At 43.2% G+C, this 27793-nt stretch overlaps 1 protein-coding gene across 1 annotated transcript; it reads right to left on the bottom strand.

Annotated features, from left to right (window-relative positions):
- Positions 1–311: 311 nt before the first annotated feature.
- On the bottom strand, positions 312–25923 carry LOC112432621 (protein NLRC3-like). Its single transcript, XM_076882482.1, has 11 exons — positions 25885–25923; positions 23704–23839; positions 22175–22288; positions 17473–17574; positions 15931–16007; positions 13987–15814; positions 12300–12476; positions 9474–9650; positions 4020–4196; positions 1476–1649; positions 312–800 (listed from the first exon to the last, which is right to left on the bottom strand). The coding sequence occupies exons 2-11, from the start codon at positions 23811–23813 to the stop codon at positions 791–793; spliced, it is 2946 nt and encodes a 981-aa protein (XP_076738597.1). The 5' UTR covers positions 23814–23839; positions 25885–25923; the 3' UTR covers positions 312–790.
- Between the last annotated feature and the right edge of the window lie 1870 nt (positions 25924–27793).

Below are 27793 nucleotides of genomic sequence, written 5' to 3'. Positions count from 1 at the left end.
GCTCTTCAAACACTTTCAGATAAGACCCTTCTCAAAGTCTAATTTAGACTAATTTTCCAGGAAGTATATTTGGAAAAAATGTACTATTATTTTTTAATTATTCAATAAATAATGTTTGATTAAAACCTAACTATGATTGTGTTTCAGGGAACGCTGAGGACTACTGCATTGTTTGCTCCATGTTAGATGCTAACGCTGACCGCAGCATGATTGAAATGGTAAAACAAAACAAAACAAAAGAAACACATAAGTCTTAGTATCATTACTTGCCAATCATAATTAAAATGTTGAGTAATAGTATTCACCAAACAGAATATGAGCCATTTATTTTTCCTTTCCAGGTGCAGTATGAATCTTGCCAAAGATGGGCACATTTTGCATGTGAAAAATATAAAGAGAGCAACCAAGAATATAAATGCCAAAAATGTAGCCAGAGTCAGACAGAGACTGTGCAGAGACTGTAGAAGGACAGAGCAGCAGCAGAGCAGTCCAGATACACTGATGATCCTCTGTCAGATCCAGAGGGACACACAGGGATGATGCTGGACTCTACATTGTGTCTGACAGTGGAGCTGTTCTCAGAGCAGTTCACTCTGCAGCACTGACAGTCATCTGCACTTCTTCTCATTCCTCTGTCAGTCACTGCTGGATGAAGCTCTCCTCTCCACCTCCCAGTAACATGGCCCAGTCAGAGCGTCTCTACACACAAGCTGCTGCTGCTTCAACCTCTCTGGATCATCAGGACACAGCTCCTCCTCTCTCAGCACACACACCGTCCTGTTTACCATCATCAGCTCCACCTGCAGAGAGAAGAAGGAAGAGCAGAGGAGATAAACGAGTGTTTCCAGAGACTCTTCATCAGCTGTCAGTCAGTGATGCAGCACATCCAGTATAAAGAGCAGCAGGGACTTCAGTGCTGGGACTGTACTAGGACTCATTGTTGCTTCACTTTTTCTAATCTTTGGATTTTTATTGAAGTTGATGAAAATGTTTTTCCCTCCTAGTTTGAGTTTGGACTTTCATTCATTAGAAGAACCTTGGTGTGTCCACTCTGAGCTCTGTAGGAACCCCAACAACAAGCCCAACAATCCAGATGGACGGTTCCAGCTGTTAACTGGAGGAATTCCATCCAAACATCTGCTCTCACTAAATTCTTCCTCACCTACAGACTGTGTTCTTCACTGCTTTAAACTTGGAAATGAATGCAGTCATTGGTCTGCGTGCTGCTTTGTTCAGAGAGCTGATTGGCTGTTGACAGTGTTTGATCAGAGCGTGTCAGCCGTTACCATGGTGACCATAAAGGTCAGAAACAGGAAGTGTTTGTGTCCAATCCTGAAGCCTGTCACCATTCTCCTCTCACAGCTTCACTGAGAAGCTGCAGCTTTACAGGAAACACTGGATCTTTGCTTCATACTGACTGTGTTTAGTACAATACTGCTGACAGCACCACCCACTCACTCCATCACTCTACTGACCCCAGAGTCTCCAGTCTGTAGTCTGGACTCTGCTGAAGATCAGACAGCTGCTTCACATCTGGATCCTTCAGGTTGTTCAGGCTCAGCTCCAGCACTCTGAGATGGGAGGGGTTGGACTTCAGTGCTGCTGCCAGATAATCACAGCTGATCTCTGACAAACCACAGCTCCTCAATCTGTATAAAGAATGAAAGATGTAAGTTTATTAGACAAAGTGTGAGCTTGAAATCATTCAGTGTTTCATCATCTGTTCAGAGCTGAAGAAGGTTCAGAATGTAGAAGTTTAGAAAATGGAAACTCCAAACAGCTGAAGCCAACAGGAAGCAGCTTCAAACAGGAAACTGTGCAGAGTTTCAGACTATATGTCCTGATGCAGCCAGTTGGATTTTGGAGATTTGAATCTCTGTTCTGTGACTAAGTCCTTGAATCATTTCTTCCAGTTGGTCCAACAAGACAGACTAAGTGTTGGACATGTGTTGTGGCTCCATTAGGGGAGCTTCTAAATGTGATGTGATGGCCCCTCTGGGTCTGTCAGGTCACAGCACTGAAGAGAGCTCAAACTGGGCACACAGTTGTTCCAGTCTGGACCAAAGACTCTATACTGGGACTGAGGGACTGCTTTGACTGCACCCACTGGGACTTTTTAAAGGCTCATGTTCTCACTTAGATCATCGATTTCTACTTACATTTCTTTCTGGGAAAAATGGGGATTACTTTGGAAACAGGAAGTATTTTCCCCAATAAGCAGCCCTGGATTAGTAAATCACTCCAACATGTTCTCAGGCAGAAGAAGCTGTCTTGTTATGAGGGAGAGAAGAAAAAGATTGAGGCACAGAAACTTGTTGAAAGAGAGATAAAGCAGCTAAAATCAGGTGTAAAAGTAAAGCAGAGGATGAGCTGAATAAAGGACACTCAAGGCTGGCTTGGAAAGGAATGAAGTCCATGGTGGGGATGCAGAACAAGGAGCAAAGATGAATGTGATGCTGAATCAGCAGAAGACTTGGACTCATTGGATTCCAGCTTTGATATCATTGATTTCAATGAAGAGCTTTGTGATTGTAGCAAAGGGCTGGTAGCTCTGAGAGTCCCACAGATGAGGTGTTTGTGTGGAAATCTCTTAGTGGGACCAAAGAGAGAAAAAGCCCTGGTCCTGATGCTGTGGGAGGGAAATGATTGAAGTGTGCTGTGAGGAACTGACTGGGAGATTTTCACACATTTTCCAGTCCTCCTTGGAACAACAGGAAGTTCCCAGCATATGGAAACAAAGGTTAAGTGTCCTATGGCACTCAGTGATGATGGTGCTGTGGCCCCACCACCTCCACCTCTTTGTAAAGGAACTAACTGTAATCTGAAGCTTCAAATGGGACTAAGACTTCCTCCACTAGGTGGCAGTGTCTGATGAGAAAGTGTTAGTGGAGCTGGCCTGGAGTCAGAAACAGGAAGATGCAGGATTTGGGCTGAAATGGGGAAAAGTGGTTCGCACTAGTGCCTTAAAGCAAGAAGGTTGTAGGTTGAAGCTTGTTGGCCTTTCTGTGGAGGTTGGATGTTCTCCCACAGTCCAATGAAATGCTGCTTAGGTTCATTGGTGCTTCTAAATTGGCTGTAGGTGTGGATGTGAGAGAGTGCTTCTCTGTCTCTCTCTGTTGGCCCTGTGATGGACTGCTCACCTGTGCAGGTGGACCACGCCTCTTGCCCTATGACAGCTAGGGCACAGGCTGCAGCCCTGTGAGCCTAAGCTGAATAAACAGTTAGCAAAAATGATCCATAGATGGCCTGAAATCCCCCAGTTAGCAGTTTGGTAGATAGCTATGACATGCTAATCCCATCCAGCAGCTGTATTCTACCTGTAAGCTGATCCCTGCTGAGCCAAAGCACTTTTTCATATACAAATTACAACCTTTAATAGAAACCTATTGGTCAGCATCTTATTAGCCTGCTGTTAGCTTCATTCCACAGAAAACTGAGAGAAACTAACAGAGTTGATAAAGAATAAAGAGAAATGTGCTGATTTAAAGCCTTTGAAGTGCTTCAGATGATCTCTGTCCACTTCTGTCCACTCATTCATTCATGTAAGCTTTCTAATGCAGCTTTGATCTTCACAGTCTGCTTCATGAAACTCATTCTAACCCTGAATGTCAGAGTGTTCCTCCTTCTCTTTCCCATCATTCATGCTGGCAGTGGAGGAGATTTGGATGTTGGACTGTGTTTTGGATGATGTGTGTATGTTTGTGTTGGACTGCTGTCTGTAAAGCAAACGCACATTTTGCTTTGGATTTCAGTGTCAGACAGACTTTAAGGTGGAATGAAGAGTTGGAGAGTTTCACAGTGAATTATCCAGTGGAGGATTTTTCTTCTTCTTTGAAGGTTTGAAATGTGAACATTGTTCTGCTGCAGTCAATGGACTAAACCAGAGAAGAAGAAAACAGACTTTACCATGAAGATCCTCAGTGTGGATCAGTATAATATCAGCCTGATGTCTGCAGTTTAGTGTCAGCACAACTTTCACATCATATTCATCTCAGCACAACTAAAACATGCTGACTGACCCCAGAGTTTCAAGTCCACATCCTGGACTCTCCAGGAAACCACACAGATGCTTCACTCCTGAATCCTGCAGCTTGTTGTTCCAGCTCAGGTCCAGCTCTCTCAGATGGGAGGGGTTGGACTTCAGCGCTGCTGCCAGATAATCACAGCTGATCTCTGACAAACCACAGTCCCACAATCTGTATAAAGAATGAAAGATGTAAGTTTATTAGACAAAGTGTGAGCTTGAAATCATTCAGTGTTTCATCATCTGTTCAGAGCTGAAGAAGGTTCAGAATGTAGAAGTTTAGAAAATGGAAACTCCAAACAGCTGACAGAGTTCATACGCCTTTGTCAGGGTCAAATTCAAGCAAGACCATGTGAAAATTAAAACACATCATCCTAGGTGAACTTAAACACCTTTGTTCCCCTTTTGTTAAGACATAGAAAAGTACACCACACAAAAATACTGCAAAAGGAAACGGTCGCCTTATATACATAGTGTATAAACTCAAAATGCACATTTCACTTCAAATTAAGATTAAGGCTTTGAACAGATCACATAGTTCAGTTCAACATATAAGACTTTAAGAATGCACAAGCATCTACTTAAAATCTATTTAATTTATCATCCATGATATTATTTTGTACAATTCCAATGTATTTTGTTCATCTCCCTTAAATAAACAGGCAGTCTTAAAGTATGAAATATTCATATACAAACACATATAAATGTGTGTACTGTCTCAGTGGCTGATAGTACCCCACAGGCCTCAGTGTGAGCTTGAAGACATTTATAATGTTTAAGTAGTTTAATGTGCAGGTGCTGACGATAAACACATTTTGAATGAAAGCCGGGGAACTTTGGTAGCACAGAAACAAGTGGCTATTCTTTGTGACTATATGGATCACTCACAATACCATTATTTCACACAAAGGCACCAAATTAATACTCAAAAAAGCTGCAGCAATACACACAAATATAAACAGTACTTGGTGACAACTTTGCTTTTAGCCTTTAACCCTTCTTGACTACTTTTGATGTGGCCTCTATATTTTACCTTTAAAAACAGTTTATCTTGCCAATCTGTTATTTTCTCATTTTGACCAACTGTATCAGCACAATTTATCTAAATTCAGACAAAATTTAAAATACAAGTATAAAGTGATATTTTGACTGTAAAAACCACACACATGTTTAACGAATCATCTTCATAACTTGAAATGCAAATAGAGATTGTACATTTTTAAAAATACGCACACGTTTTGCAAACAACAAAGTTATATGGTACTATTTACCAAAAAATGCAGCCAAGGCTCAGACGTTTTTCATATAATCATTTCAAACTATTTACAGAACAATCAGGTGTCAAACAATAGTTTGTGTCACTCTAACACATATGAGAACAGCACAGGGATAAACCTGCAGGTCTGACAGCAGGTGTGTCACTCAGCGTTTACACTGCAATCTGCCTTTGTTGGCTTTAAGGCAGCAACTGTGACGATTACTAGTAGAACTGACACACAAAACAAAACAACAGCTACACACTAAATACACAAGACAACAAACTAACTTGAGACCAAACACGGTAAACGTCACAAATCTCTCACGTATCAAAACTCTCTCTCTCTTTCGCTCACTCGCTCTCTCTTGCCGGTCACTCCTAAAACTTCCCCCTTTTGCTAAACAACCAAATGTCATGTTTCCATATCATTTTTGATTGGTCGACATGGTACATTTTCCCACCTATAGGGCTTTGGAGCGTGATGTCACGGGAGATGGGCCATGCCCCCTTCCGCCATGACAGTAGGCCAGCCAAAGGATACCATTTCAGCTCTGTGGGGCTGCGGCGCTGCTGCACTGGGCCCGGTCTGGATGGGCCTGGGCCCCCTTTCCCTGGCGGGTCGCGGAGTATGGGGGTGCCTACTGGGGTCAGCGGGGGAGCTGGCCCCAGGGAGGGGTCACTTGCCCCTCCCTTCCTTCCCTCCCCATCTCCAGCTGCCTCCCTCTTCCCGCTCCACCACAACCACCCACACATACAGGGCCTTGGAGTGGGGGTATGTTACCAGGGTGCAGAGGAGGCTACCCCCCCCTCTGTCCCCTTCTGGCTGCCTCTGCCTCAATTTTATCCCACAACTTAGACATTCACATTACTCACACTCTCATTACACATACATATAGGATCTTGGGGGTGGGCACGATACACGGAGTCCAAAGTACCATCAGGGTGTATACCTCACCCCTGGCGTCGTTGCCCACCTCTCAATTTTAAATACACGTAGACATTGAGGGCTAGCAGGAGGGACCATGCGCTTACCTGCTGCTCTCTGGCAGGTAGCTCCAAGCCCTCCTGGGTTTTAAATGCACCTTAGAACACACATGCATCAACACTACAATGAGCGGGTGGAGGGAGGTTCGGAGTCTTCTCTCACCCCCGTTCTCTGCGACCTGCTGGAGCAGGGGGGCTAGGACTAGGAGGAGGAGTTGGCCGTCCGACTGCGGTCTGGAGTGTGGAGCCTTCCTGCTGCTGCGGAGTCGGGGCAGTCTGCCTCCCCCCACCGCAGGGAAAAGGGAAACACCACCTGGGTCTGGGTGCAGTTCCCCCCTCCAGGGGTGGGGGCACCTAGACCCGGTTTGTAGAGTACACTTGGGGAGTGTGATCGTGTGTACAACGTCTCTTTATGTCTGTCTCCACGTTGGTTGAGTGTGGAGTAAGTGCATATGAGAGCATGAGGGTGGGAATGGATGTTTGTATCTGTGTGCCTGTATGTCTGTGTCTATATGTCAGGTTGGGTATCAGACGCCACCTCTCTGGGGACATCTCAGGCCCTCCAAGGTTTGGAGGCCTATCTCCCCCTACCACCACTTCCCCTGCCAGTGGCGGACCCCCTCAGACATCGGTGCGTTGGTGGTTCTTTGTGTCCGGGGATGGGCGTCCAGGTACACACCGGCTCACTCCTTGGCGGCCGCTTATCGGGGCCTGGAGCCTGGCGCTCGCTCGGGCCACTTCGGAGGTGGGGTGCCCCCGGCCTCTCGGCCTGGGGCTCGGTCACTCAGGCGCAGCTGGCTGCCGGCGGAGCTCACGGGCGCGTCACTGCAACCCCCCCTGGCTTCTGCTCCGCGGCTGGTGAGTGAGCCCTCATCTGGGACTCTCCTCAGCTCTTACTGGGACAGTGGCGCAGCTGCCCCTCTGTTGGTCTTCCTTGGTCTCTTGTGTTCTGGGGGCCTCTGGATGTCTGGAGTTTTGATATCCTCCACACCTGCTTCACGCCCTGGAGGACGGGGCTGTGGCCCCCCCACACCCTCTAGCAGATTATTACATGAAGGAACCTTTTAAAAAAACAAAAAACAAGCGCGTCCATGCTCACAGGTGTACATACGGGTGATCACACCCACAAACTACACCCTTTTTGGCTCCTACCTCAAAGCACACTGTGTTCTGTTGATCTTATGTGCTGCACAATAATGGTTAACATTTAGTATTTACTGTCATATTCCCATATATCATTGTGATGTTGTTTATTCTATTACTCTTGTTCTCTTCTGCTTGTTTTCTTTTTTCTTTCTCAGCAGGTGATCCAGGTGATTGATATATGCATTTTTTTTTCTCTGCCCGTTCTGTTGGTTTTTGTCTTTTGCCCTTCTCCCCCGTCCCTCTTCGCAGCTGTTTCTCTTTCCCTCTTTCTTTCTCCCCTTCTTTCCCCCAGTCAAGTCTGTCCCGTATTAAGTAAGTGAAAATAAAATAAACAATAAAAGGTGAATCAAATGGACCATTACGGCAAGGCTGGGATGGTCAGTTTGGTAAAGTAAATCCGTTGGGCATCTTTCTTCGCCTTTAGACAACAATTCTGATGGCAAAAGAGCCAAACGGGACAGGCCAAAAAAAAAAAAAAAAAAAAAAAAGGATACCATTTCAGCTATGGATCGTACGTGTTGTGTTGTCGGTTGCAACGTTAGATCACACGATCGTGAAGGCAAGAAGCTGGATAACGGGCTCTCTTTTCATCGTTTTCCATCCTGGAGGCAACGTGAGGGATCCCATGTATCCGATATTACTAAACAAAGACGTCAGGCTTGGATTGCAGCGGTGAGATGAGCGGATATCGAGTTCTCTGCAATCCCCAGCTTTTTGTTGGTTTGCTCACGGCATTTTCTTTCCGGTGAGTTCTAAATTAATTCATATCACTCTTGAAAGGCTTTTAGTGCTATTTTCAATGTGCTGCGGTCATAGATAATGAGATAAAACATGCTAATGTGTGATGCTGCAGAACCACATCATGTCGACTGAGTAGCTTATGATTTGGCATTATTGCAGGCAAACCAGCATATGAAATGGATGTAACAAATCCAGACTGGGTACCAACACTGCACATGGGGCATGACGACATACCTGTATCAGACTCGGACCGGCACTCAAGGCGTACGCAACGGAAGCGAAAAAGAGCACCCATCGGAGGTAAACAACCCCCCCCCCCCTCTAAAAACATACTAAATTGCTATCACTGTACACTAATCCGCACATAACTTCCAGATGAATCACACACCTGTCATTGGAATATTGGTGTACATTTACCTTATGTCTAATTTTATCTTACAGGCTTTCGTTATGCAGCTGCAGAGTCTGAAGGTGTGCCCCGTGCAGAAGTGATTGATGAAGATCTGACAGAAGACCAACAGCAAAATCACAATGTCATGGAGGCAGTGGACAGCAGTTGTGTTGGACAAGTGGAGGTTGAGGTAGCAGCTGCAAATGTGGATATACTGAAGAAATGTAAACCTTTTAAAATGATGACAGATTACAAACTCTCAGCTGTGTCTGTAATCAAACCTCTGTAACTTTGCTTCACTTCAGCAGCATCAGCTCATGTTCACATGTTGATTCATGGTTTGCTTCAGTTTTTGATGGACTGCAGAATATTTTGAAGGTTATCTGCTATAAAAAGCCAGAACAGGAAAATCTGCTTCATGTGTTTCTGTTTGATCCTCAGTGACTTTGACACAAAGGCCTCTGCTGTGATGATCACACCTCTGATCAAGTCTCACAGTGTCAGCTTTGTTTTTATACATATGGATATGTGCTGATAAATGATCAGAGTTATAATATTTCCCACTGTCTGCTGTGTGCCGTGACCTTTGACCTGCTAAAGACAGTCAGCTGTGGATTATTCATTGTTGTGTCTGATACTTAGAACTGTGAGGAAGAACACTACACAGTTAATCAGGGTCCCCTCTCTCTGAATCAGGAAAGGTGGGCAGGCCGCGTGTGGGCCGCGGGCCATACGTTGAGTCTCACTGTTTGAAATGTGAACATTGTTCTGCTGCAGTCAATGGACTAAACCAGAGAAGAAGAAAACAGACTTTACCATGAAGATCCTCAGTGTGGATCAGTATAATATCAGCCTGATGTCTGCAGTTTAGTGTCAGCACAACTTTCACATCATATTCATCTCAGCACAACTAAAACATGCTGACTGACCTCAGAGTTTCAAGTCCACATCCTGGACTCTCCAGGAAACCACACAGATGCTTCACTCCTGAATCCTGCAGGTTGTCGTTGTATCTCAGGTCCAGCTGTCTCAGATGGGAGGGGTTGGACTTCAGTGCTGCTGCCAGATAATCACAGCTGATCTCTGACAAACCACAGCCCCTCAATCTGTATAAAGAATGAAAGATGCAAGTTTATTAGACAAAGTGTGAGCTTGAAATCATTCAGTGTTTCATCATCTGTTCAGAGCTGAAGAAGGTTCAGAATGTAGAAGTTTAGAAAATGGAAACTCCAAACAGCTGAAGCCAACAGGAAGCAGCTTCAAACAAACACAACAAGAGAAAAAACTCTGAATATTTCACATTAAAGTCGTACATTTATCATAAAAACAGGACAAAGACTTGAAAAAGTCGTGTTTTTCCTTCCAGGAACCACAAGGCTTCACTTTTAAAGGTGAAGTGTGAAAGAAATGGACATATTTGAAGTCCAACACCTTTTTCCAGTCACATTATTAAAGCAGACAAACTACAAGCTCATTTTCATTCCAACAAGTCATCTTCTGACCTGGACTAACAACACTGGTCTCTATGTGCAGCTGGCTGTGAGACCAGTGCTCAGGGAGCGTCTACAAAGTGCAACACTGAAAGAACATCGCACACTAGCTGTGTCCCAAAACGTCGGCTGCATCCTTCGGAGGACCCGGTATTCGCGGTCTACGTGGGCCGGGTCCTTCAAAGACCGAAAAGGCTGGAAGTGCGAGGCTGTGAAATGGGACGGTCGAGCCTTCAGATTTGCGTCACCGCTGTGTTGGTGGAGTTTAATAAACTCGGCCGTCTGCTCCTTGCTATCTAAAATATAACAGGACACTGGCGTAAATTCTCGACCGTCTCACACTTCTGTTTAATCAGTTTCCTGTTTAACGTTTATTCAGCTGTGTGAAAATCCCGGAGGAACTTTGATCTCAGCCAAACCGATTTACTCCGGAACAAATAAAACACAGAAAAAAGGCAAACAATTACATTTTTAAGTTATCCGAGTGACTTATATATCGTGTTTCACCTGAGTAGCGAAAGAGCGGGGTCTGAAAACGATGAAGCCGGGCGTCCGCTGCTCTCGCCGGCTGGAGTGACCATTGAACCCCCCGGCTTGCTAGCGAGCGGGTGGGTAACAGACGTCTCCGAAAACGTCGGCACACTTTTGCAAATATGTGATGTCTTGATAAACCAAGCAGATATTTGAAGTTTACACAGCTACTTTCTCGCCTGAAAATATGTTAAAAGTTTATTTTGTGACCCAGAAAGATTAATAAGAGTAATTTGAAAACTTAGTAGCAGCCGCCATTGTTGGCAGCTGAAATTTGGCTGGGCCACGCTATGAATTCTGGGATATGGTGGGCCACGAAGGACACACCCGACGAATCCTTCAAATTCGGGGAAATGAAGGACGCATTTGTCGGGCACATTTGAAGGAGTCGACAAATACGGACAGCCTTCATCGCCTGGCTGTGATGTAATCGGCCTTCAAATGCAGCCTCTGGAGGATGCAGCCGACGTTTTGGGACACAGCTACTAATTTGCTTCCATCATCCAACCTGAAGAGGAAACAGAGACGCCTCCCCTTCAAAGTAAAAGCTGCTCCTTTTGGACACAGTATCAAAGAAAGTCTACAGTATAACATAGAAAAGACAGAACAAAGTTTTGGTTGTTTTAAATTGTGCAGAAATGAAACTACACTAAGCTCAATTATGTGACAGACATTTCATCCCATGTCAGTTTGGCCTCATCCTGGGCCGGATTATCCAGCACACACTCTGACCACAGGCCCAGGGGCCACGCACAGCTGGGCTCCATCCAAGAGACAGGAAACAAACCAACACAATAATAAAAAGCACCATGTGATCTTCTTACATCTTCAAGACAAACATAGTAAAAACATGAGCATATTTGTTTCCTGATAAAATGATGTGACAGGTAGAACAGAGTAAAGTGGTGGTGTTACAGCCTTTCTCCCCTCTGCTGCCGAGGCTGTTAGTCTCTCCCAAACTCAGCTACAGGACTTCCAAATGAATGAAAGCAGCAGAAGTGGCTTTACAAATGAAAGAGGAAGAGGAGAAGAAGAGGAGAGGGAGGCCACCCTGACCATCACTCCAGCTGAAAACATCACACTTCCATTAAAGTTGGTGAGGAAATGTTGAGCAGGATGAGCTGCTGGCTAATCTGGAGGCTGTAGCAGCAGCTCACAGTCACAGTGGATTTCCACTCATGAAAAAGCTCTGGCTGCTTCATTTCTCATCTCATATCAGAGACTTTAATGCTTCACTGAAGCTGTACTGTGATGCTTCCATATCCCAGTGAGGCCTCCATAATGATTTCAGCTGTTCTGTACACACACTGTGTGCCCTGTATGGCTCAAAGTCTCTGCAGCCTGTTTTTATCTGCTATCATCAGATCTTCATCATCCTCATTCACATCCCTCACACACTCTACAGCCTCATCAGCACTGACTTCATCTTCACTGACTGATGGAGCACAACATGAACCTGTGGAGGCTGAAACACTGTCCTGTCAAACATCTCCCCGTCACCACTCCACTTCTGTCAGCCTTTAAATGAACCCTGCTCAAGTCTGTCACTTCTGTTTGGAGCCAAAAGGAAAAACTGTTGTTCAGTCGTTTGGAAAGACAACATTTCTGAAAGCACTCAAACTTCTTCACATTTGTCTTCAGACACATCCTGAACATTTAGGAACTAAAGAAAGTTTCAAACATCAAAGACCTGAAATATAGAAAAACAACAACAGCCGCAGTCAGTGAACTCACCTCAGAGTCTCCAGTCGACAGTTTGGACTCTCCAGTCCAGCACACAGAAGCTTCATCCCTGAATCCTGGAGGTTGAGGTTGTTACTCATGTCCAGCTCTGTCAGATGGGAGGGGTTGGACTTCAGAGCTGAGGCCACAACTTCACAGTGAGACTCTGAGAGTCCACAGTGAGTCAGTCTGTGATGATAGAAAATATAAAATGTGTTATTATAAAAGCAGAAAATCTGCATTATAAACACAGACTGAATGTATATGAAGACAAAACAGAGTGAGGTCATAATCTGATGAATCTGCTCTTCACATCTGTGCTTCAGCTCCTCTTACTGTGTTTGACATGACACAACGATTGAGTCTCTCTCAGACCTGCAGACTTTTAATGAGAATCTTTGTTTGGCTTTAATCTGCAGATGAAGGAGGAAGATGGTGTCACATTTAGGCTTCCATAATGTCCACAGTCTGTCACTGAGATCTGATCCAGAGTCAGAGTGAAGACACACATTTGGACTGTTTCCTGTTTTGACTCCAGAACATTTTGAATGAGTTCAGCTCAGTGAAGAGTTCCAGCTGGAAAGATGATCTCTGTTTGCTACCTGCTGTCAGGTACGACTGTTCACGTCCACACGCAGGAAAAACCTGCTGACTGTTACCAAACGGAGCAGAAATCTCATCACTGGACAATAATGATGAATGAACTCAGAGCTGCTGATATCAGATCTGATTTCAGGGGAACTAAACACAGAAATGATTGGCTCATTTGAGCTTTCTGAGCCATTATCTGCTGCTGTGTCGCTAGTTGGCAGAAAATGATTTGTATTCCTGTTCAGGGCTTCAGTGTTTATGAGTCCAGATCCAGGTGACAGCAAGTCAAAATGATGTTACCTGTCTGTGTCCAGCAGCAGCCTGTATTCACTTTGAATATTGTTATAACCTGACATGGATCAGTTTGTCTTTGATTGGTTTGTAAATGTCACTGTTTCCATTGGACCTGAGTGACGTACAAAGACAGAGAGGGAGAGAAAGGAGAGAGAGGATGGAGACAGCAAAGAGAGAGCAAACACAAACAGGTGAGAGTGGACAGGTGACCAAGGTCAGCAACCAATCAGAGAGCTTCTGTTTGACCCACAGTCACTGATGATGACTGCACATAACCAAGCAGTGTGTTACTCTGATATCAAATATGGATCCTGCTCTTATAATAATGATCATCAGATGATGTTATTGTGTTATTTTGTAGCTGAATACGATGTTTGTGTGATTATCAGTGAAAGAAGCAGTGAGGAGGATGGAGAGAGAGAGAGGACAGAGGCTGAAGTTAGAAACACTAAAAGGATTTTTCATGGATTTCATGGATGATTTGAGTGATTTCCAGCAGGACACTTAAACATGTCAGTGGACGTCCTAAAGAACATATTCACTGATATGAAACGTGTCATTGAACAGGATTAATATCAGTGGAAACATGGTGGACACAGCTGTGACTGCATGGATGTGACACACTTCAAATCTGTTCTCCACTCTTGGATTTGGGATCCATGGAGCTGCTGCTGAGTCTGTACAATAAAGGAATGGTGTGGAAGGTTGCAGCGTACGGACACAAACACTTTGTGGTTACAATCTGATTTTATTTTCAACATTAAACTACTAACCTACACTGATCAATGATGTTAATGATCACATCTGGACTCACCGAGCCTTTCTGCAGGTCCTCACAGCTGGAATCAGTCTCTGTCGTCCCCGCTCTGATGTTTTGTACTTCTGCAGGTCCAACTCATCCAGAACCTCCTCTGACATCTGCAGCATGAAGGCCAGAGCTGAGCACTGGATTGCAGAGAGTTTCTTCTCTGATCTGTTCTCTGACTTCAGGAACTCTTGGATCTCCTGAAATAATGAGAGGTGGTTCATCTCCATCAGACAGTGGAAGATGTTGATGCATCTGTCAGGAGAGATTCCATAACTGTTCATCTCCTTCAGGTTGTTGATGACTCTCTGGATGGTTCCTGGACTGATCTCTGTCTGACCCAGCAGACCTACTAAGAGTCTCTGGTTGGACTCCAGACAGAGGCCATGAAGGAAGCGAACAAACAGGTCCAGGTGGCCATTTTTACTCTGGAGGGATTTCTTCATGGCTCTCCTCAGAAATACATCAAGTGATTGGAGATCTTTGTTATCAAAAAGATTGAAAATCATCTTGGTGAAAGATTCTGATTTTAGAAACATCTTCAGCACCTCTGTCTTCCTGTTGGTGTGACAGTGGAACATGTAGACTGCAGCCAGAAACTCCTGAATGCTCAGATGAACAAAGCAGTAGACTGGTTTCTGGAAGATCACACACTCTCTTTTGAAGATCTCTGTACAAACTCCTGAGTACACCGAGGCCTCTGTCACATCCAGACCACACTGCTCCAGGTCTTCTTGGTAGAACATGATGTTTCCTTTCTCCAGATGTTCAAACGCCAGCCTCCCCAGCTTCAGAAGAACTTCCCTGTCAGCCTCCGTCAGCTCCTGTGGACTTGTCTCACGTCCCTCATGGTACTTGTTCTTCTTCCTCTTTGTTTGAACCAGCAGGAAGTGTGAGTACATGTCAGTCAGGGTCTTGGGCAGCTCTCCTCTCTGCTCTGTAGTCAACATGTGCTCCAGAACTGTAGCAGTGATCCAGCAGAAGACTGGGATACTACACATGATGTGGAGGCTCCTGGATGTCTTCATGTGGGAGATGATTCTGCTGGACAGCTCTTCATCACTGAATCTCCTCCTGAAGTACTCCTCCTTCTGGGCGTCAGTGAAGCCTCGTACTTCTGTTAGCCTGTCAACACATGTAGGAGGGATCTGATTGGCTGCTGCGGGTCGGGAAGTTATCCAGACGAGAGCCGAGGGAAGCAGATTCCCCTGGATGAGGTTTGTCAGCAGCTGGCTGACTGATGACTTCTGTGTGACATCAGACAGCAGCTTCCTGTTGGTGAAATCCAATGAAAGTCTGCTTTCATCCAGGCCGTCAAAGATGAACAAAAGCTGAGAGACAGCCAGCTTCTCTGCTGTGACCTTCTGTAATGTTGGATGGAAAACATGGAGCAGCTCCAGAAGACTGTACTGCTCATCTCTGATCAGGTTCAGCTCCCTGAATGAAAGCAGAACCACCACACTGACATGTTGGTTCTCCAAGCCCTCTGCCCAGTCCAGAGTGAACTTCTGCACTGAGAAGGTTTTTCCAACACCAGCCACGCCGTTGGTCAGAACCACTCTGATGGGTCTCTGTTGGTCAGGTAAGGCTTTAAAGATGTCCTGGCACCTGATTGGAGCGTCATGGAGGGCGTCCATCTTGGAAGCTGTCTCCAGCTGCCTCACCTCATGTTGGGTATGAACCTCTTCACTCTGTCCCTCTGTGATGTAGAGCTCAGTGTAGATCCTGTTGAGGAGGGTTCTACTTCCTGTTTCATCACTTCCTTCAGTCACACGTTCACATCTCCTCCTCAGACTGATCTTATGTTCATCTAAAACCTCCTGCAGACCAACATCTGCTGAAAGAAAGAAAAACAATGAGACTAAAGAGAAAGAAAACTCTTCAATGTCTGAACAACACAAGAAGTCCAGTTTTCAGAAATGAGTCCATCAGCAGACAGATGTTCAGTCTTACTTTGTACACAGCTGCTCTGACTGGCTGTCTGCAGTCCAGCTCTGCTTCTGGATCTTTCTCCACACTGTGCAGAAGCTCTGATGGTGACACAGAAATGTCAAAGTGGAGATACTTCTGTCCACCTTTGATTAGACTCATTATAAAAAGGAAAACAAAGTTTAACACAGTCATGTTTCCAGTTCACTGACTTACATTTATTCCATGGACACTCACTCTAACCTGAAGCACAGCTACAACCCAACATTGTTGAGGCCTCATCTCCTCCTTTCCTGACTGTAGAGGTTAAATATGCAACAACCAACAAATAAAAGAATTTGGTTCATTTCAAAGAAATTCACACGGTGACCAAGTAAAGTAACCGTAGTAAAGGAGACAACATCCCGTTGATGGTGGGATTATTTGAAAGATTTGCTTTAGTCACGTCACCAAATGCAGTTGAACCACCCGTGGATCCATGTTTGACCATTCTACCACTCTGAGCTCTGCTTTTGAATCATTTTATTATTATCATCATTCATTGATTCATTCTTTGGAGGGGGGCTATTTCCTAAGGCCGCCCTAATAAGCTGATGTTCAAGGGGAAATATAACAGAAACTCTTTCAGTGTTATTCATTAATAAATTAACAGATAAACTGTGAAGAAGAAAAAACTGAGATTTAAAGGAGAGAGTGAGAAACTTGATCATCCATCCTCATAATACATGTTTATCAGTATCTGCTGTGACCATACTGCAGTAATAACTACAAGTCTACATTTCTGTGACTGTTGATCAATCACAGCAGGAATCTGAGCTCATCTCTGCACACAGAGCAGCTTCAGCTCTGGGATAAACTGCTCGCTTCACGTCCTTCTCAGCTCACAGACACTCATCCTGATATTTTCCTTTAACATTTGATGGTATAATTCATCTGAGTTTACACTTTATCTGCATAAATACAGAAAAACAGACCCAAACACCAGAAACCATCAGTTTCACCATGTAGAATATATTGTTGTTTCCTTTTAATTCAGAGAAAAACTCTGATTTAGATTTTCTCTGTTCTCTTTGCCACAGCCCATCCCAGCAGCAGCTGAAGCAGCTGACTGTCACAACACTGAATAACACTTTAGGAGGAATTTCAGAGGTCAGTAAAGCTCCAGTTTCAACATCAGTTAATTAATCATAGGTCATCATAAATGTTAACCTGGCTGGCACACATGTTAATGTTAGCCATTTAAATATTAGCAGTTAGCTGAGGCCACAAGAAGAAGAGGCCCTAGAAGAACAATGGATGATAAGATTAGATTTTCAAGACTAGGCAGAGACGTGTTTTCCTTACCTAACCTAACCTACAGTTATGTTTCCTTATTTCTGCTGTTTGCATGTTCACAGCTGAAATAAAGCTGCCTCTTTGACTTCATCCTGTTGTGTTTGGGTCCAATCCTGCCTGCCACACAGCGCTACAGGACAAAGTCTAAGATTTTTATCTTTTTAATGAATCTTTGGTCATATTTATCCAGGAAAACACAAACATGTAAAGGAGTCATCACAGGTCTCTGACCTCGTTGGTCCAGGTTCAGCACTGAAGTTTGGAGGATAACCTTTGGACCAGTCACTCCTCACAGACGGACAGCTGGATCCTGCAGACTGTGACCTCTGACCTCTGCAGACACAAACATGTTTTATTCAATGATCAATTCTCTGATAAAGTCATTGAAGCAGCTGTGATCACACAGACTGCAGATAATGCAGCTGTTTCCTGTCAGTAACAGTCCTCTTAGATTAGAGTTCAGCTTTTTACAGGAAAACAAATGTCCCTGACAGTGGCGTGTCTAGAAAATTTTTGTTGGGGGGGCCAGGTAGGGGCACAGATTTGGAGAAGGGTGGCAGATTTAATTGGCAGATAATGTTTAAAAGAAAAATTCTACCAACCCTTAACCATAATTCAATAATCCTATAAACCTAATAACCAAATGCACTTTTAACTCTTATTAGAATGAGATTTTAACCACTACGGTGCAAAGTTTTTAGATACTGCGTTGATAAAGTACAAGAGATACAATCAGTGCTTTGTCAGTGTTTACTCAGCATTCAAGGACAACAATATTTGCATAGTATTTTTACTGACATATAGTGCACATATGTTTTGGGCAAAAACATTTTTGAAAATTAAAATACGAACATTTGTAACAAACAATTGACAAATTAGCCAATGGCAATGCAAAACTTTATCTGCCTGTTAAAAAAAGAAGATAATCTTCTCACAAACTGGTGTTTGATTTTGAAACAGGAAAAAAGTGGAGAAACAACTGAAAAGACTAATATTTGAATAAAACCTGAAAGCAAGTAAATACTTTCTCTGCTGCCTTATGGTAAACTTTGGTAATATTGATAAAGAACAACACTGGCTGATGATAAAATACAGTCAGCTGGCATGGTGACACTGCCAGTATTAACCTGCAGGGCTGGACTGGGACAAAAAAATTGGGCATTTTTACTACAGACTGACCCACCAGGTATTAAAGCCATAAAGACTTTGACTGAAAACAAACCCTGTTGTGACAGTGATGTACAGTCTTGTTGGTATATGTATGATTTCTATACATTTTACGTCAGATAAAAACTTTGGTTGTAAGATTTAGATAATTATTTAATAAAAACTAGGTATTTTAAATGAGAATAAGAAAGAAAAGTATTTCTTTGTGCCCACCTTTCCCTGTTAATGCCCTACCTGGCCCCCTGGCAAAACTTTGCTAGATCCGCCCCTGCACAGTTACCAGCTGTCAGCTACATAAAAAAGGATCCTGGTGTTATTTGTCTCTCAGAAACAGTTCATAACTTCAACTCATTCATGTCACCTAAAAGGTAAACCTGTTTCTCCATCACCTGTTCAGCTCTGATGATCCAGTAAGGACATCTCCTGGTTTCATCTTCATGTTTCCCTCTCACCAGATATCCAAACCGACATCATGACCAGCAGCTTTACAGCTGTGGCTCCAGCAAACATCAGCTGATACTAGAAATTAATATTAAATAAATTCTAACAACAGCCGATCAAGCTTAAACGTGCTGCTGTTGTTTAGCGCGACATCCGCTGGTTTCCTCTTTCTGGCGCAAAGTGAGCGATAAACAAACAAGAGAGAAAAGCTGATCAGCTGATCATTGATCAGTTTCATGATTGAAGTAGCAACAGGAGAGGGAGGGGGAGAGAATGAGAGAAGAAGAGGCAGCTGTGCAGCGTAAAGACAGAATAAATCCAGCTTTGTGTCTTTTTTCCATTCTAGCTAAAGTCCGGGACAAACTGCGTCTCTTCTCAGCTCAATACGAAACGTGTAATATTTTCTCTGAATGAGGGACCATTCCATTTTTTTAAGGAGCAGTTGGCAACTCTACTAACTAACCTTATGAATAAAATAAAGTTCACTATCAGTAACATCATAGCACCCACCCAGCTGTATAAAAACTCCGTCAAACTGGCTAGAACGCAGTACGAGTTATTGCAACTGACAGTAAAAAGTCAGCAACATGAAAATAAACTCCACCTAAACTTAGTTTATATCTGACCCAGATAGACTGCAGGTCATAACTTCTTACCTGAAGTTCAGTTCACCTGACACTCGGACTGGCGGCTGCTTCGGGTCTCTCCTCCTGCCTCCCCTTCCCTCATCCACCTGTTGCCTCTGTGGAAGCCCCGCCATAGCCACCACCAAACAACGGAGTTATTTCTACACATCGACCTGCATCTGGCCATTACAAAAAAAAATAAAAAATAAGTCACTGGGGATATGCCCGGTATGCCCGATGGCCAGTCCAGCTATGTTAACCTGCAACCAAATCTGCAGCTCCATACAGCAATGTTACGACTTAGATTACATCTTATAACTCATAACTCTTATGTTAGCTGCCCTCAGTAGCATACTGTCTGAAATATTCGACGGCTGCAATAATTCTTTAAGTGTTATTTTTTTCCTTGGTATTCTAATTTCACCGAAGTTTACTAAACTCAACAAACTTAATATTACTTACCGGGACATTTATTCTGTCCTCATTTTCTTTCACCGAAAAATTGATTCCTGCAGTGCCGTCTTTCGCGCTTGGCTCTCCTACCTTTGCTAACGTGATGCGCATAGCGCAGAAGCCGATGCTGCATTCACTTACACTCGGATATCTGAGCGTCACCGTGAAAACATAATCGGACATTTGATATTTGATTGAATTTTATTGTTTTGCCTTTGGGGTGGCACCTGGGGTGGCCAGTCTGGTTTGGGGGGTGGCCTGTGCCCCCCCAGGCCACCCCGCTGGACACGCCATTGGTCCCTGAATGCAACAGTGAGACACAGTCTGCCTGTGTGGCTGTGATAGCTGCCGTTAGGAGCGCTCATGTGTTTGCAGTTAGACGAGGAGATGTTACCATCATGGACACGTTAACAAATCCTGCAGCATCACGTGGCACAAACACTTTGTGTTCCTGTCATCTGCAAGCAACAGGAAGTTCATTAATAAAGGCGGGATGGAGACGCGACTGTGATGGTTCTCCTTCATCCAGCTGTTACACACATCTGGGCTCACACGACGAGCCTTTGTCTAATACAGCAGCTGCTCTCTGAACACTTTTCTGAAGAGGAGCTGCACAAACCTTTGTTTGCTTTCTAGAGCAGCGTATCAAAGTCAAACTACCCACTGCTAGCAGCTGTTTCTATCATAGTTTAGGATCCAGATGTGTGAGGTCTAGATTTACACCTCTGATTAAAATAAATAGTTAAAAACAGCCAATTGAGTCCAAATGTGTCTTAAACCAGATAAACTGACAGTTACAGCTGAGCCTGTGTGTCCTTGGAGACACTGCTCTGCTACAGAGATGCATTTTAGAAACCAGGAAACATCAAAATCATTTAAATCAGAGAGTTCATGTTACTAACAGCTCACCTCTCTGCAGCAGAGACTTTAAAATCAATGATAAAATCTTACGCCTAAATTAACTTTACTGTTAACGAGTTTTCATGTTTCTGTAATCCACCAGTGTGCTCATGCTTTTTTAAGTGAAAACATATTTTTAATGATCAAATATAATTATGTTTGTTATTTGTGGATTTTAAATGTCCTTGACAGAGACAGATGATGATCATTATCCTGCACTGTGGTCTCAGGTTTGGTCGAGCTAGCACAAAGAATGGCTATGTTGAACTTCCTCCTGGGATCTACACTAAGAAGTGAGTCCAACATTAGCAGGGTCTCTTTCCTTTATCTGGATTCACTTTAGCATTCACAGTCACGTGAAGCTTGTTATTAACTCGATAAGTCAACCCAGGGTTTCAGCTGAGCGCTCACATGAAACACATGGTGTTGGCAGCATCTGATCAATCATATTCATGGAGACGTGTATCAGCAACAGAGCAGCTGAGTCTGCAGAAGGAAGTCAAACTAAACCACAGGAACAATATGAGGAGATTACACACATAATAAAATACTAGCAGTAACACAGCTGCTGCAGACAAATCAGTCGTGTGATCGTGTGTGAGAGGAGAAGGACTGTAAAGGAGTTTGGTGTTAAAAGCTCTGTATGAATGTGGGAGACTTTGAAGGGCTTTAAAAAGGCCAATATAAAATAAAAGGCAGCAAAATTGCTGAGTGTGAAAGTCACCAGACTTATCAGAGCTCTGTGATTAAGACCTGTAAGAACACCTATTTGTACTTGTTGGCATTATATCAAACACACACGTATATTAAGCCTTTGTTTGAACTCTGGTTGAATTTGTTACTTTCAGACTGTGAAACATCACAGAGGCTGCAGCTGCAGATCTTTTATTCACCTGGAAATTTACTTTAAATGTTAGATGGAAAATGTGTTGCTCAGTTTAACCAAAGTAAGAACAAGAATCCATAAACCTTCATAAAGACAAACATCTCCCAGAACATTGAGCTGCTGAAGTGTCACTGAAGGGAAAAACTATTTGTCCTCCTCCATCCAGCAACACCTGAAACACCTGAGTGGAAGCTCCTCCCTACACTGTGTTTGAAGCAAAGCACAAAGGAGACACCTGCTGGAGCAGCTGGAGTCCTACAGACACTCAGCCTCTTCACTACACAAACACCTCCTACAACATCCACTCTTTCCACTCTGACTGCTGTGTTTGTGGAAACACTCCAACACACACCGCTTCACATACCAACATAGAAATGTGTGAAAAAGAGCTGAGCTGATATTAAACATGAGGATTTATTCAAAAATACAGAGTCAGGAACAACATCTAGACACACATTACCTCTCAGCAGCAGAAGAACATCCTTTAAAGTAAACACCAACACCCTTCGACCTGTTGCTCTTTAAGGAAACACAGCTGGGTTCAGGTCCAGGAGATTCTGGCCTCTTATTGATCCTAAAAGAAAAACAATTGTCGCGTATTATTGAGGATGAGAACAAAACAACGAAGGTCCAGAAGAATTAGGTCAAACGATGATTTTAATGAACACATGCGTAGGGAGATGAACACCGTTACACAATCAGCGTCGATCTCCGCCCAAAAGCACACAAGCAGTTGCTTTTATAACATCAGGGTATTATTACGCCCCCTCTTGTGTCAGAGCAGATACTTGCATGAGTTAAAAACACAAATGTTCTGTTGACAACTTTTGACACAGTTTGAAAAGAACATCGTCTCCACGCCAGGTGCTTCCTGTAGCTCGTCTTGCTTTCACTTATCCCTGGAACATCAGACGCACGTCCTGCAACAAACTATCACTTATGCAGGCACAAAATGCAGTTACAAGCAAAATATGTCTGAACTCTTACCTAGAATATAAGTCTAGGATGTCTGGATGTCTCGACCTCAGTTGCACTCTGTCTCACCTCTCGCCTACTAAAGCTCACACCCAGACTCTCATATGTGTAACAATTTAACTGAAACTATATGTGTAATATATTGAATAAATGCTCTAATCAAATGCCACTACTCAAAGCTCAATAAAAAGGATATAAACGAATAAAAGATAATAATGAATACTTGTATCATGTGTGTTTTGTAAGCGTGTAGGCAATCCTTCCATACCTCTAAGTCACTTTGCACAATAGATCGGCATCGCGACATCGCGCCAGACGAAGCTTCTGACCATCAATTATCAGACTGAGCTTAAACTCTTTAAAAGCACAAACTGCAAGATGTGTATAAAAATAGTTATAACTGCACCTGGAATAAAGGTTAATATGGGATTATGATAACACCTGTAAAACAAGTTTTAACGTAATACCAACAGCATCAATAAATGCTTTGATGAAATGATGATTAATGCAATGGTAATGATAATGGTTATGACAGTAACAGTAACATATCTCCCTGATCTCCACACAATAAATGTAACAGCTTCATGAGATAGGAAGGAAAAAAAGGAAATGTTAAATTAAAGACATGATGAACAATCTGAAACTCGTAAAAATAATGTTCTTACTCTTTGTCACATAACAGTCTTTTGTTAAAGTTTTCAATAATACCCTTTGACATGTTGCTCTTTAAAACACACTTTTACTCCCTGACCTTTGACCCAGTGTGACATGTTGACTCACTACCTCAGACAGCTTAAAATAGTCTTTTTGTTTTTTGGTGCTGCCTAAAAGAACCGTAAATATCTGTCCTATATACAGTTATGTTCATATATTTTTGTGCTACATCAGGAAACTCAAAAACATAGTTTGTAACATTTTAATCCTTATTTTTAAAACTGTTTTTGTCATTTTTCTTCTCCCATTGCATCAAAAATCATTATTTACACTGAATAAATGAGTCAGCAGCTCTCTTACATTCTTGCTGCAGGTTCATTACTGAAGTCTGGAGGGTTTCCTTTGGACCAGTCACTCCTCACAGACACACAGCTGGATGCTGCAGATCCTGCTCCATCCTCTTCCTCCATCTTCTTGATGTCAGGGTGGAGTTAGTCTGAGAGGCAAACACACACACTCAGAGGTGCTGTTGTACTGGAAGCATCACACTGACGGGTTTCTAAAGTTCTCATTGATCATTTCATGGAGTTTCTGTGGTAAACACTGTCCTGTGACGTATGTGTTATGGTGAGGGTCATGAGGGCTAACCAGCCCCACTCCTTACTCCTCATATTTCAGCCTGAAGCACAATAACAGCCTAAACCTAACCTGGGCCCTGTTTCAGGAAGCCGGTTTAGAAAACTCAGAGTGAAAAACGATACTCAGGGTTGAGTAACCCCGAACTGTCCAACTCGGAATATTCGGTTTCAGAAAGGCTGATAACAATTAGTTCAGTCAACGCGGAGTTGCCCTAACCCCAAGTTAAGCGCGCGCACGAGGATACATAAAGCCCTGATTAGTGGAGCACAGATTAAGCGAGTCACCATGGAGACGGAGGGAAAGAAGGCGCGGTCAATGTATTTTACAGCGCTTGAGGCCGAAATTCTGATGGCAGCATATGCCGATAACATGCAAATTTTGCAGAAAAAAAGTTACACAGCCTCAGCTGCAAAATAAAGGGAGCATGCATGGCAAAACATAGCCGACAGAGTCAATGCGTGAGTGTTAATATAAACATTGATCTAGGGATTTCCACCCATTTAACATGTTATTATATTTTATTTGTTATTTTATACATTTTATTTTGTGACGTGATGTGAGCGCAGGTGCAACCCAACAGGCCCCAAACGTTCCTGGCAGCAAGTAAAAATGAAATATAAAAATATAGTCCAAACAGGTAAGGTGTAATTGTATTATGAGCCATAGTGCTTGGTCTGTGTGTCCATGTAAATCAATTGCAGTTAGAGGCTACATTAATTTTCTTTCTGTAAGCACTTATTGAAATTATCTGAGCACATTACAAGTACATATTTGCTTACTCTGTATGCTCAAATGTGGCCCGTTATAGCCAACAGAAAAAAAGCGGAGGTTCGAAAAACAGGTGGGGGTCCTCCACCACCACCACTCACAGAGGCTGAGCAGTTGGCTTCCACATTTGTGATAATGTTGGCAGCATCACATATGATCTTCACAGTGCAGAGAACACAAATTAGCATCCATTACTATAATGAAATGATTTGTTAGTTTGAAATGCTACAGGGAACTATGTACCTGTACATTAATGCTGTGGAAAGACTTCCTGTTCACATAGTCTCCTTCATTTACTGAAGGAGCAATGATTGGAATGTGAGTGCCATCTATACAGCCAATCACGCCTGGGAACCGTGAGAATAAATGTAAAATTTAAGTAGTTCAAGTATCACCACATCATGAATTAAGTTTTGTTCATCCTGCTACCTGCAATTTTGTGGCATCCCTCTTTGATAAATCTTGTGGGTCTATGACCGGGGAACACCACAAACGAGTGCAGGAGACGTTTCAGTGCAACTGTAACATTCCTGACTGCCCGACAGACGGTAGCCTTGGAAACGTGCTCAGCGTCACCAATATTATACAGAAAGCTCCCGTTTGCAAAAAACCGAAGTGCAATACAAATAATATGTAATGGACTGAGAGAATGTCCGCGATGTGTCACATGCGTAATATATGGCCTGAGGATGTTATTCAAATGAATTATAGACCCACCTGTTCTCTGATTGGATTGTTAAATTTGTGATTGACATGACACTGGCCAATCAGATGAAAGGCAGAAAAATAGGGACGTACTTGTAACTTGAAACTTGAGTGCAGAGTTTCACACGTATTGCTTGGCTAAGTCCACACACAAATTATTTTTACACCTACAAATCCTGGTTTACAAGTACAAAATATTTATGAGCACAATTTGAGCCCATACAGCCACAGACTGATGGAGGCAGGAGAAGCTGCCTACAGACATCAGTCAGTGGATCCACAGTAACATCGAGTTCAGCTGCTGATCATCAACTGTTTCTGTCTCGTTCCCAGACTCTGATCTCACATAAAACGAAGCAGATTTATGCTGAAACTAAGCTGCACACAGCTGATGTCAGCCAGGAAAACAGTACAGACTGCTAACGTTACCTTAACTTCGAGACGATCAACTGCACCACAACATTCACGAAAGCGAAAGTAAAAGCGACGGAAGGAAACGCCCAGAGAGGCGTTTGAGGGACGGTCAGAGTCAGGAATCTCAGAAACGCATCAGGCTGGAGTTTAATTCTGTTTTCATCTTTAGAAACATCTGGAAATAGTTATAAAAACGCTGCGTAATAAAGAAAAATAGTGTAGATTAGTTTGAGTTGTGTTTATCTGAGCTGTGTCTTTAATCTGAAGTTCATTTTGTGGAGGAGCAGCAAGACTTTCAGTGTTACTCTCAGAGAAAGCCTCCCAAATGTCTGTTGTCTTAATAGTGGAATTATCTGGAAAATGAACCAGTTCTTATGAGCTGCTTTTCTGTATGAGCAGTCAAAGCATTTTATACAGCGTGCTTCATTCACACAAGCACTTCTTTTTCTAACAATGACACTATGATGGATGCATCGGAGAGGAAGTCGGGGTTCCACATCTTGCCCAAGGATACCGTGGCGTGCAGACTGGAGCAGCCAGGGATCAAACCTCCAACCTTCCAGTTAGTAATTCTACCTGCTGAGCTATAGTCTGTACTTCCTGAACAACACACACTCCTTTTGTTTCTTTATTTCCAGTAGCAACCAGGATCATAATGAACCCTGACTCCCACAGACACTCAGGAGCCACCTGCCCAGTAAGTCACCCGCTAACTGCAACTATCAGAGCCCTGACCTTCTGCAGAGACGAGTCACACTGAACACAGCAAGTGTCCCTGCTCTCAGATACAAAACCTGCCTTTAAAAGTTCAGAGTAATGAAATCAGCAGTTCTGGTTCTAGAATTTGTAGTCTCACACACATGTGCAGAGCACTTTTGTTGTTTTGGTTCACATCGGTTGATATTCTGCTGCAAACAACTAATGAGGACATTTTCTAAAAGCTTTGAGTGTCCATCAGGATCCTGTAGAAACAGCTTCTGGCTGCAGCTGCTGTGGAGCTCCACAGTAACCGGAAACACGTAACTTCAGTTAAATCGACTTTGACAGCGAAACTAAATTGCGTTTTTGTTACTATTGATGCTGCTGAGAAATAAAAATGGTTTTAAGTTTTTTTTTAACACTCTGGGTTTGTTCAGAAAAATCCCCTAAATTGTTCGTGGCCAAAAGTGACACTTGCTGTTTCGCTGATTCATTTTTTTTTTTTTACAGTACATCGTGTTGTGCGTTCTGATTGCTGTAGACCATTGTCAATCAATCTAGACCAGTGTCTCCTGTACAGGAGCGGTCCCTAATAGGCCCACGGACCGGTCCGTGAGTCTTTTGGTACCGTTCCGCGAGAGTTGATCCTCCGGTGTGAAATGTATGGTTGTAGTTGTGTCTTATTTTGAAAGAACTATTTACGCGTTACCATAGTGACCAGAGAGCATTAAAAAGCAGAGAGGAGGATGTCACTGTCATTGTTGTTGGCGCACAGCTCAAGTCACGTTTATTATTATATTTACAAAATACCACAGTTTCTTTTTTTTATTCTTTTGTTGTATTTATCCGCGACACCTTAAAGGTCGTTCCCTGAAAATATTGTCTGACATTAAAGTGGTCTGTGGTGCAAAAAGGTTGGGGACTCCTGCTGTACAGTACAGAATGCGTTTAGCTGTTGAATTTACATAAATCTTCGATCGCTAGCAGTGTAACTCTGAAGTGCTGCACTGTGTGTTTGTACGTTTTCTCCCAAACAAACACAACAATGCCGACGAAACGTTTTGCACCCTCAAATGCACCTTTAGGTTTCATTCCATGATACTGGACTTGTGTTTCTACGAAGGTTTGAACTCTAAGAGTGTTTAACATGATAGTGATTTATTGATTCTAACCCTAAATCTATCCAGTAATGTCTGCACATATTTTCAGTACTGATTTTAAAGTG

The sequence above is a fragment of the Maylandia zebra genome, linkage group LG3 (assembly GCF_041146795.1).
Source record: "Maylandia zebra isolate NMK-2024a linkage group LG3, Mzebra_GT3a, whole genome shotgun sequence".
Taxonomy (NCBI): domain Eukaryota; kingdom Metazoa; phylum Chordata; class Actinopteri; order Cichliformes; family Cichlidae; genus Maylandia; species Maylandia zebra.
This window is presented reverse-complemented; position numbering and strand designations above follow the sequence as displayed.